The following is a 12,439-nucleotide window of genomic DNA, read 5'->3' as shown; positions in this document are numbered from 1 at the left end:
TTTTGCCTTCTGGTTTGGTTTGTTTTTTTAAAGTTTGACAGTTAAAAATTAATATCGTTTAAATTTAAATTCTTGAGAATTACTTCAGAATTACTTGGCTTTTGCAAGAAGTTGTTGATAGTGAAGTGTTTCCTGAACCAGTCTTGGACTAATGTATCAAAATGTTTCTTTTAGTTCTGAACAAGATAAAGAAGAATGGATAAAGGTAAATTCATCTACCTTCTTTATTTTCTAACCACTGAAGCAATCAAAAAAGTAATATTTATATTTTCTGTCTGTACCTTCCCTCTGCTGATCGAGAACTGGTCAGAATGCCGAGTCTGTTTTTAATTTAACATGTTTGAGGAATTTCTCCACTGTTTCCTTAGGCACTGCAGAGTACTATTGAAGTTTTTCAACAGAGGAATGAAACTTTCAGAAATGCTATTGCTAAAGAATATGAAGACATGCCTGTTGAGGTTTCTGTAAGTTGCTGTTATTCCTTTGTAACCTTCTTAGTACCCATTTTGTTCTTCAGTAAGTGGAAAAAGTTTGGCAGAAACTTTGTTTTCAAGCTCATTGTTCTTATAGCAGAGTAATTACAGAGTAGTCATCTTGTTGGTAATTGTTTTTCTTCATAATGCTGAATCCTATAAACAAGCCTCTTTCTCTCTTGAAACTCATAACAGAGCACCCTTTCAGTGATGCATCGTGATTTTTGACTGGGTCCTTTGTTGTTTCTTTTGTAGATTTCAAAATGCATCTTGAGCTATGTTTTGCCATTTCCTTTCCAGAGGAAGAGAATAATTATTTTCTCTATTCCAAGCACTGTGCAACTTTTTACTAGCTTTTTTTTTTATTATTCTCTCATCCTCCTCCTGCCCCTGCTTCAGAACGCCGAGCTTGGGAAGAGAGCACCGAGGTGGATACGGGACAACGAAGTGACCATGTGCATGAAGTGCAAGGAGCCATTTAATGCCCTGACAAGGAGAAGGCACCACTGCCGAGCATGTGGACATGTGAGTGCAAAGCCCTAGTACCTGTAGCTGGTCAGCAGGCTTGGGAATGTCTCCAAGCATCTACTTGACTTCCCGTGACTCCTTGTTATCATGGAATAGCTTGGGTTGGGAGGGACCTTAAAAATCATCTAGTTCCAACCTCCCTGCTATGGGCAGGGACACCTTCTACTAGACCAGGTTGCTCAGAGCCCCATCCAACCTTCCAGGGATGGAGCATCCCCACCTTCTCTGGGCAGCCTGTTCCATTGCTGTGCAGTTTGTTGCTGCACTTGTAGCTGAAAGAAGCAGCTCTGCATTAGCACAAAGGACCCTCTGTCTGCTTTAGCTGGTAAATTTGCATGGTAAATTTGGAAGTAATTTGGAGCGGTGGAAGATGCATGTTTGTGTAAAATGCCCCAAGTCCCTGGACATACTGTATTGCTAGTTTTGAGGGACCACCACTAATATGAACAGTTTCAAAATCATATTAAGCTGGCATAATCCAACATTATTTCTGGCAGCACTGTCTGCCTCCTCTTTCCATTCTGCTACATCCTCTCTCCTCTTTGCAAGAAGACCATGAAACCCTGCAGTTATTCATTGAGTTAACTTGGAGCTGTTCTCAGCTGGGTTCACTGTGTAACTGTGTGAACATGTGCATCAGGGAAGGCGAGAATGTTAGGATGGGGGAAGAGTATTGCTGCTGCTTTCCGTGTAGGATGTTACAGTAACATATCCAAATAGTGGTATGACTTGAGAGTTTTCAGAAGTTAACAGAAGAAGAGGAAACAAACTTCCTTCTCTTGGCATCCAGCAGCTATGCCTTTCTCCACCAGAGGGTGGTACAAGCCCAGGTTTAATATTTGCATGATTTCTTTCTAATGTTTTTATGTGGTATGAAGACTTACTGCATTCATAACGCTGCTTTTATGCTTTGCAGGACACTTGAGACTTTTACAGAAGCTCCGAATTATTGATTCTGAGTTTTTTTCCCCCCAGTCATTCTGTTTTAAAACTCCATTAATCTTAAAACTGCACCCTTCCTTTTTATTTCCCCTTTTGTTTTGACTCCTAACTACTTCTCTCCATTGCTGCTCTATCACATCTCCTTGCACTTTAATTTTAAAACATTTTTTCGTGGGAGTTAATTTGGGTCAGCAATGGCTTTCCAGCAGTGACTAATGGGGAATACTTCACTAGTATTCTCTAGAGCTACTAGCTGAAGGTACTGATCTAGATTAGTGCTGCAAAGCCCTGGCCCACAATAAAATTCTCTTCATGTGTCTGACTGATTCAAGTCCATTTGCCTACCTTTCTTTCTTGAAATAACCACACTCATATTTTTTATTCAGAGCTTCTTTTTTTCACCTGAAAAAAGAATTCTGTGGAAAAATATTTCTCATGAAAGAACTTCTCTCAAAACTCTCTTGCATTTCCTTTATATCTGTAGTGAAAAGAAAAATTGGGAAAAATCAGTGTGATATTGCCTTATCAATTCTAAATGTATAAATTATATATATATAAATTTTAACATGTTAATATTTATTAGCAGGTTAAACAACTAGTCATTTCTGATTTTATCATATTTTTTTAATCATTAAAAGGGCATCTCAATTGTAGGTTTCATTCATTCACAGAACCTCATTTCTGATAGAAAACAATATAGTAAATCTACCTTTTCACATTGGCTTCTAAAGAAACTGTAGGATTTTCTTCCTGCAGCATGACTTGTGCTATATTCTGATTCTATATCCAATTTTAATCTACAGATGTAATTGAAAGCCTAATGTGATTTTATGCAAACTACAAAACTTGTACCAAGTAAATAGTAAAAAGCACTTCTAGTTAAGAAGTAATGGCAAAAATTTGGAAAATCATTATTTTCAGTTAAGTTATTTTTGACATGTTTATAAAGGCATTATCTATCTTCTTCAATATAATTAAAAATGTACAAAATAGAATAATACTAATTTTTAATTAAATTATATTTTCATAAAGCTTCATAAATACTTAAATTTTATATGTATGTTATGTTTTTTGTTTCTAAGGTGGTTTGCTGGAAATGTTCTGATTACAAGGCACATCTTGAATATGATGGCAACAAATTGAACAAGGTCTGTAAGGACTGCTATCATGTTATAATTGGTTGTACAGACAGTGAAGAAAAGAAGAAGAAAGGCATCTTGGAGGTATGTCATTCAAAAATACTATATATGTATGGATGCTATGATTTTGGCTCATCAATAGGTGAAAAATGGTAGCATTCTTGCAGGGCTTATTTTTTGTTTGAGAAATAAAAACCATGTGGATCAAACTCATCCTGTCCAATAGATTTTGGCCTTCAGCATTCACCTTTGCAAGACTGCTTTGTTTCTTACGACTTTTTTTAAGGGGGAATTACAGACCGTAGAGGTCATTTGCTTATTTCGGTTACATCAGCTCCTGTGATGAGACATTATCTTTCCTTATAAATCTTCAGTTTTCTTCTTCTGCGTTTAAGCTTTCACAGCAACAAACCCCACAGCTACTGCAGTGACTCTTGAAAACATATACCCAGACTGAAAGAACTGGGGATGGAAAAGAGGAGAATGAGGGAGAATTTTGCTCTTCAGAGTCTGAGGAGTAAGATAGTTTTGATCAGTATATACAATGATCCTTTAAGTTGTTGAGCTGCTCTCAGCTTTTGACATCTAAAAATTCAAGGTCTCGAGCAGACAATAAAGAACCATGTTTCTCTTATGATCAGGGGAGAACGAGGCATTTTAGAGTTGTAATTAACCTCCACATTTCTTAAATGCCCCTTGATAGGCCCTTTTAAAATTCCTGTCATACACTAGAGAAAGAGCATCCTAACTTTGTCAAGACATATATTTATCTTGGGAATTAGTAAAGAATAATTGACCCTAGAGCTAAATGCCAATAAGAAAAGAAGGCAAAATTAAAATACAGATTATAATTCCATATACAGTTCTTAAGTGTAGTCAAGCCAACATGGATTGACTATACTCTCTTCAGCAAGACAGAGTAAGGAACACAGAACTCCACTGGCTTCCCTTAGAGTCAAGATACTGCTGTTTCTTGGCATGATGGCTTTTTTAAGGCAGTTGAAGGAGATACAAAGCGTCTCAGAAATGTTTGTCTGCAAGCTGGGTCTCTTGGCAACAGAGTGGTTGGTACCATATTGCAGCATTTAGACAGTACCGCTGCTGGGAGGGGAAAAAAGTCAATGCAAGGAGATTTTAACACATAATCACTGTGTTCTTTCTAATTGTCTCAGGTTCACTATTTAACCTGAGTAGCATGTCACTCTGTCTTCAGAGTGCCTTGTTTTCTCTAGCATTAGTGCTTGCATGCTTATGTTATTCTTAGAAGAGTGTTTGGATCTGATCGTGTCACAATATTTTGACTGTCGAAATAGATTGGTTGTCATGTTGGATAATTAGTGGCACTTCAATGCCTAACATGATGTTATTTTGGAAATCAGACGTTGTAGATACTCAGATACAGAGAAAGGCTAGTTGTGGTGGCAAAATGAATTTTAGAGAGATCTAGAAGTCTATAATCCAAAATTGCTGATGAAAAAAGGAATAGATTACACATGTTAAGGGAATACATGTTGTGATTGTATGTGTTTAATATATATATTTTCCATAAATCCAGTCCTTCATGGTCTTTCTTGGGTATTTCCTGAAGCTCTTTTGCAGATGCTATCCAAGATTTTATATGAATGATGATAAATTTCTGCTTTTCTGGCCTGTATATTTTTAATCTTTATTTAAGGAAAGTTTTTGTTCCTTTTTATGCTTTGTACTATCTCCCAGATTGAATCTGCAGAAGTCTCTGGGAACAGTGTCATATGTAGCTTTCTTCAGTACATGGAAAAGTCGAAGCCCTGGCAGAAAGCTTGGTGTGTTATACCTAAACAGGAAGCTCTTGTGCTCTACATGTATGGTGCTCCACAGGTACGTGCAGAGAAAATGGAAAAGGTTTTAGTAATTATTGTCACTGACATCTGAGGAAAAGAAGTCAAATAGCTTGGGAATGCAGGATAGGTCCAAGTGTTTTCACCAGCCTGTATAGTAAACGAGAGGTAGTGAGATTAGTTGTCCGTTCTTAACCAAGAACTTCTTCTTTTTAGGATGTTAAAGCTCTGGCTACAATTCCCCTTCTGGGCTATACAGTGGATGACACTCCAAGAAGTGCTGACCTCCCACACAGCTTCAAACTGACCCAGTCTAAATCTGTGCACAGCTTTGCTGCTGACAATGAGGAACTGAAACAGAAATGGCTAAAAGTTATCCATTTAGCTGTCAAAGGTGAGACACCAGAATGTCAAAATGAACTGCAAGTGAATTTAGAAGAGCAGCCTGAATCTTCTAAAAGATCTGAATGCTGAAGCTTGAGAACACATGGCATTTTTAAAAGATTTCAGTTGAAATTGTGGTTAACCTTTGTGTTAACCTTTCTTTGCTCAATCAAGAAAAAAGAAAAAAAAAAAAGAAAAAGAAACTTCTTACCATACACATCTTGGCACTTTATGTTTGGGAAAAATTCTGGTCTTTTTAGGGATCTTTTTCTTATATTTATGTTCTGTCAATAAAAGAGATGTACAGGTTCATTTAAGAGACTTTTTAAAAAAAATGTGAATGCTATTAAAAGTACTTACTAACTTTGCTGTACTACTTGTCTGTCATAATGCAATTTTTTTTTTTTTGAGAATCCAGTTGCTCTTCAGTTAACATTTGCTACTTTCATTAAGAATGCAAATATTTTAAGCTTCCTACTTACATGTTAGGACTTGCAACAGGATAAAAGATATACCTCCACATTGCCAAAATAGATCTGTACTTAAACATGCAGGGACAGTTTGGTTTAATGTACGTAGTTTATAGATTGATTTCCACAGATCTGTACATATGTTGTATTCACTTGTCTCTTTTTACTTAAAATAATGCAAATTTCTTTCACTGGTATATTGGCTTTTAAGGTTTCAGTTTCTCAAGGAAAAAAAATCTTATGATTTTCAATCTAGAAATAAATGCCTAAAATATGAGAAAACTATATATAATATATGTACAGTATTAAAAATGTACAATACTTGATTTGTGCTTTGATTTCATGATTCTGGGTTCCTCTTAGTGAATAATTTATTTTAAAAAAGCATGTTTTCTATTTGAAATTAAACACAGTCCTAAATTGAAAAATACTGTTCAGTGACTTGTTTTAATAGCTGACACTTAATGATCTTGATATTTTTATGCATCAAAAAAAAATAGCAGTGATGTAAGTGGCATGCAATGGACATATGAGTTCCAGTTGTGTTTTAAACGAGTAGTCGCTTTTCTTCGGTGTCCTATCACTGGTAGCTTTTAAGAGTGCAGTAGTTTGTTACTCAAATGCAATATGTGGTTTGAGAAAAGCAACAGATTCTAATAACCTGCTGGGAACGTGTGTTTTTGCTGTTATGGTTATCGAAACAAAAGAACATTTTGAACTTAAGTTTTTTAATTTTTGCAGAAGATTAGATCCTCTAATACTTATTTATGAAAACAGTCTTCAAGGATTATTGTTGTAAGGTGGAGCCTGCTTTATAAAAGTTCAGTATGAAGTCTGAGCTTGCAAATCTCCAGTTGTGTTAACTAACATTATTTGTTTTCTTTGTCTGTGAATAAGGACTTGTTAGCTTTACAATATTAAGTTCCTTATGAACTTTCATTCCTATTAGAGTTTTTATACATAGAGGCAAATGACCTCCCCAAAATTTTTGCTGTAATTATCCTTGGATGAAATATGAAAAACTCAGAAGTAGTGAATGACTATCAAGTAGACAATTAAAATCATTGCTGTCTTTCCTTTTCTGAACCCTTAAAGGAGGGGAAATATGTAACTTCTACAATCAACTTGTCATAAGACCATTCAGGAGTCTTCTCAATATATCTGCAATCTGTATTTTAAATTCTGCCAAGCTGAAGAGCTCAGGTTCAAGTCCAGTTTTATTAGTAACATGAGGGCAGATTTAAATTGTTGCTTTTTTGTAACGAGTTTGCCAGACTAGTTATTCACTGAACTCCCATTCCCACTTTACTCTTTCTGTGACATTATAGGGGAAAAAAACCCCACAACTTGTTTTGCATTTAACAAAGGATTGTTAAATTTCTAGCGCCAAGCGTACATGAGCATGCACTGTCCATTGTTCCTTCACAAGAAGAATGTCATGCAACTTAATGTTAGTAGGATGGATTTTGCTCTCACCTGCACAAATCCAAAATCTACCATAGCCTTTAAATTTCAAAGCTTTACACCAGTGTTAGTAATGATCAGGACGTGGTATTGTAGAGTACTAACTCTGCAGCTGACTTTTGTGCATGTCAGTTCTGAATTCTTCCTTGGGTGCTCCGTGTGTCCAGATTATTCTGCATGATACCCTAGTATTACTTTTATCTGATGTGCAAGCTCTTCTGTAATTCTCTAAGAGATTTTAAGTTACTTCTACTGTCGGTTGTGTTTACCTTTATTAATAGGCAGCTCAAGCCTGTTTTGGTTCATGTTGGTGAGTACCATCAGGTCTTTGCCAAGGTATCCCTAGCTAATACATGTCACCTTGTGTATACCTTGGCAAGGGATGGGGGGACATTCAGGTAAGCAAGAAGAACTCTCAGTGGCTATCTTTCTTTCATGGTCATCTCCCCAAACTGGGTATCTTCTACAAGAGCCTCCAGTGCAATTGTGGGATATGGAGAGTTGTCTTACCACATGTCAGTTTATAAAAAACGGTTTCCCATGGTCAAGTTGTAGACTGTAAGGGAAGAAGTTGCCTTAGAAGAGTTCCCAGATAAGATGGACTGAGCTATACTGAAAATAATATGATGGGATGACTGTAATCATAGAATTGGTTCGGTTGGAAAAGAGCTCTAGGATCATTGAATCCAGCAATTACCCAGCACTGCCAAGTCCATCACTAATCATGTCCCTAAGTGCCACATGTCTTTTAAATACCTACTGGGATGGTGACTTAACTCTTTCACTGGGCAGCCTGTTCCAATGCTTGACCACCCACTTGGTGAAGGAATATTTCCTGATACCAAATTTAACCTCCCCTGGTGCAACTTGCCATTTCCTCTTGTCCTGTTGCTTGTTATGTGGGAGAAGAGACCAACCCCCACCTCACTGTAGTCTCCTTTTAGGTAGTTGTAGAAAGGAATAAAGGCCTCTGTGAACCTCCTTTTCTCCAGACTAAACACCCCCCCTTCCTTCAGTCACTCGTTATCAGACTTTAGCTCCGACTCTTCACCAGCTCTGTTGCCCTTCTCTGGACACACTCCAGCACCTCAATGTCTTTCTCATTGTGAGGGGCCCAAAACTGATCACAGGATTTGAGGTGCCAAGTACAGGGGGGCAGTCACTGCCCTGGTCCTGCTGGACACATTGTTGCTGATACAGGCCAGGATGCCATTGGCCTTCTTGGCCACGTGGGCACACTGCTGGCTCATGTTCAGCGGCTGTTGACCAACATCTCAGGGCCTTTTCCACTGGGCAGCTTTCCAGCCACTCTTCCCCAAGCCTGTAGTGCTGCCTGGGGTTGTTGTGACCCAAATGCAGATCCTGGCACTTTGCCTTGATGAATCTCATACAGATGGCTTGACCCATTGATCCAGCCTTTCCAGGTCCTGGAAGAGCCTTCTTATCCTCCAGCAGACCAACATCCCGCACAGACTGGTGCTGTGTAGTATATTCTGTTTTCTAAGCTCCTGCAAACTGAATTCTAAGTAGGAAGCCCTATTCCAGCTAAATTATTAGGAAAATGATTGGAAGCAGCAGTTTCTGTGCTGCCTTATTGTTATAGTGGATTGAGTAGCTGAAGCTGCTTGAATGGTTGCAGCATCTCCCAGATGAAGCCCTGCGTTTGGGCATAAACTATTTGAAATGAAGTTATTGGGAGTTATTTATTTGGATGTTAGCCTCATGTTTGCTCTCAGCCATTAAAATTTATATAGCACAGGGTATTTTATTTACCCTAGTGAGACCTATTTCATGTTCTCATAATCAGTTGCTTGGTCAGAATTGTTCTCTTCTGAGTCAGAACGCTTTGGCACACAAATATGCGGTTCTGTGTGCATTTTGTAGCAAAAGTATGTACTACCAATACTAAAGGGCATCAGAGGATGGAGAAATTGCTTTAAATTTAACCACCCTGTTTTCTTCATTTTCCACAGACAAGCCCTCCTACAGCATCCAAAACTTTAAATTGTAAATTATGACTGCAGAGGAACAAATTCGAGGTCGTATCTGCTGTGGCTTAAGTGTTATGGCCAAAGCAGTCAAATTAAAACCATCATTCTAACAAGGTAGAAACTGTTCCCACTTCTACTGTTAAATTCTTAAAGGAAAAGTAAAAAAGGCATTAAATTTCTTGGCATAAAGCTCTGTGTGTAAGGAATAAACTGTAACTGAGCATTCATTCATAATACATGAATGTATGTGAATGGCTCTGCTGAATTATTTAAGCTTTGCAATTCTTGTGTTCAAGAAATGCTTGTTTCTCACTTTAAAAGTGATCAGTCTTCTGTGCGATTTAAAGCAGATCAAAAGTTATTTTGTGTGATTTTATCTGTGTTCAACCAGAACAATGGCTTAATTTTATCATTAGTATTTTTTGGAGCATAGTAATATATTTTTTGAAATTACTTATTCCCCCCCATCACCCCATCATGGGAAAATAGTGTATAACGACATCTGCACGTCTGTGCCATTTGTCCAAACCCTCTAAAAGTTCTTTTTGGGTATCAGGTACTCCTGCTTTGGTTGAAGAGCTGCTATAAAACCTAGATCATCTAGTACTTTCAAATCCCTTTACTCTGAGTAGTTTTGTTTATTCCAGAACATATTTAACTTATATGTGCAAAATAGATATTGAGAATACAAAACATCCTCTTCTATTTGGAGTAGAATATTAAACCACTTTAATTGCACGTAAATATATAGTGGCACCTTTTTTATGCAAAACCATCTCAAAGTGCTTTATAAATCTCCTCAAAGATTCTAAGTCCCTATCCTAGAAAAGAGGGGTTTTATTCTTTGTGTTTTCAAATTATGGATGAAGACAAGGCACTGATTAAATGTAGAATAAATACACTACCACTTAAGTAAAATTTAGGTGAGATTATAGAAATATGCTCTAAAGATTTCCAAGTGGAGTCAGAAGGAAAAAAATATATATACATATATAAAAAAATAATCAAGTGTGAAAGATGTGGAAGCATTTGACAGGTTGTTTTGGTTCATCACCACATAGCTAGTATAAAAAATGGTCAGCTTTTCATTTCAAGACAAAATTAAATAAAAATTAACAGGGAGTAGTGGTTCCTTATACTGAAGGAAAGGCTTTCAGGAAAGAAATAAACGTTCCACGTAGAAATAATTCTAAGCAATAACAAAGGTGCTTTCTCCATAAATGTGTTTAGAGATCTTTAGCTGGTATAAACCAGCATAGACCTGCTGGAGCTGTTCTACCTTCAGTGATTTAAATTCACTTAGAATCTGCCTTACATATATAAAGACACTTGTGGAAGATCAAACTTTCACCAGTTTGGTAGCTGCTGACTTACTATGTCTCATCTGGAGTCACAGTGGTCAGGTGGACTTCAGATGAGTTTCAGTTAGAGGTAATTGATGTAAAGGTGTATGTAAACAGCTGGAAATCTATATCCAAAAGCAAATGATTGGAGAAAAATAATTTTGTGGCAGAATTGACTATCTCTAAGATAAATCCATTGGTGAAATGGGCCTCATTCTTAGTCTGTGGTGTGCTGTTATTTAAAATCTGAAATGAAATACATGGAGTTTAATGTTGTTTTTTTTCCTCTAGTCTGTGGCCCTATTGGTGTGAGGAATTTACCTAGCTGGTTCTGACCTGTGGGACTGTAGTGAAGTATGTTCCTTGGATAGAAGTTTTAATCTGCTAGTCAGATTGTTTCCTAAATCCTTTTCCTTTAACAGAACATAACATTAACTTAATGGTTACATGTGTGTGTATATACACATATGTATATGTATGTGTGTATATGTATATATGTGTATTTATATTTGAGACTATTATTCAGATGACTTGTTTTCAAGCAGTATTTTACAATCAAAAAATACACTGTGCTGCATTCAAAAGAGAATGTGTATTGACTGTGTTGAGTGTTCTTTTCAGAAGAAAAAAATCGACAGAAGTAGATCTGCTGTTGTGGCATGTTTACTATTTCAGCCTAAAAAAAGCAAACAAAAAACCCCCCACAAACATGCAAATTCCAGTGAGGCATTCAATCAGCTTCCTTTGAAACCTCGTAATTAAATTTCTTCTCAGTCTTAACTATGGCATTTTGTTTCCCTCCTTCCTCTTTCTAGCACAAATGAATGTAAAACATGTTTTTTTCTCTATTAAAATCCCCGAGCAGATTTCTTTGAATAAAACATGTTTGCAACCACTGCATAACACCAGCCTATTTCTGTTTATAGTTCATCTTCGTAGATTCATTAACTATTTATGGTGGAAACATTCAGAAAAGGGGGAACTGTATCAAAGCATTTTTGCATGTATGTGCCCTAGTATGTTTAAGAAGCCAAATTTTATTGCATATAGGGAACAGTTGGCAATAGAAATTTTGTTTTTTCTATCAGTAAATTTTCTGTTCTTCAGCCCTCACAGCAGATCAATACATTAATTTTAGTAGGAGCTGGATCAGTTGTAATGTTTGACATCAGAATTACAGGCTCTACATGTTAATTTCCCTTCATTATGGAAACATTTCTGATTTTAATTGCAAAAGCCCCTTTTTAAAAAATATATTAATATTTGGAAGAGGTGTAAATTTGTTTTGGTTTTGCCAGAAAGTGAATAATATTTAAAAGGTGAAATTTAAATGCCATTGTAAGTTGTGCAAATTTGTCATTTTTATGGTCAATAAGTATATGAATGTAAAAAAATGAAGATATTGTACATATTTTATGTAATATATGTATATTTGGTCCTAAGGGGGGGGTGGAGATTGTAAAAATTAAGCACTTTAATTCATGTTGAGTACTTAAAAAGAAAAGAAATTTGTATCATGTAAAATAAAAGCATAATTAAATAAGTATTGTTGGTTGGTTTTTTTTTCTTGTTTTTTTTTTTTTTGTTGTTTGGTTTTGGTTTTTTGGGTTGTTTTGTCCACCTACTGTTCTCTTTGCTGATCAAATCTTTAATCTTTAACGTATTTCCAGTTGTGTGTGTGCTTGCAAGGACCTACCTGTTTTGGTACACTCTATCTAATTTGCTGAAGTGCTGGTTACTCACAAGTACTGCTAAGTCGATGAAAGATATATTCTGAGTTTATGAAGGGTGGATATAATGCTATGACATCTTAGGCAGGAAAGATACAAGGTGTGGTCCCTGCAATCCTGAGTTTAGGTCCAGATTTCTTTAGTGGGAATGTGACCAG

General features: G+C 36.5%; 1 protein-coding gene across 3 annotated transcripts in view; it reads left to right on the top strand.

Moving 5' to 3' along the window:
• FGD4 (FYVE, RhoGEF and PH domain containing 4) overlaps window positions 1-6,181 on the top strand; it is a 65,789-nt gene extending 59,608 nt beyond the window's left edge. For all 3 annotated transcript variants that reach the window (XM_017804888.1, XM_017804887.1, XM_017804890.1), the window contains exons 12-17: window positions 175-205; window positions 369-464; window positions 873-998; window positions 3,026-3,166; window positions 4,799-4,939; window positions 5,116-6,181. In XM_017804888.1, coding sequence (XP_017660377.1) covers window positions 175-205; window positions 369-464; window positions 873-998; window positions 3,026-3,166; window positions 4,799-4,939; window positions 5,116-5,373 — 793 coding nt within the window. In that variant the 3' untranslated portion in view covers window positions 5,374-6,181. The remainder of the gene's footprint in view (window positions 1-174; window positions 206-368; window positions 465-872; window positions 999-3,025; window positions 3,167-4,798; window positions 4,940-5,115) is intronic.
• The last annotated feature ends 6,258 nt before the right edge of the window (window positions 6,182-12,439 follow it).

The sequence above is a fragment of the Lepidothrix coronata genome, unplaced genomic scaffold (assembly GCF_001604755.1).
Source record: "Lepidothrix coronata isolate B3197 unplaced genomic scaffold, Lepidothrix_coronata-1.0 Scaffold10, whole genome shotgun sequence".
Classification (NCBI taxonomy): domain Eukaryota; kingdom Metazoa; phylum Chordata; class Aves; order Passeriformes; family Pipridae; genus Lepidothrix; species Lepidothrix coronata.
This window is presented reverse-complemented; position numbering and strand designations above follow the sequence as displayed.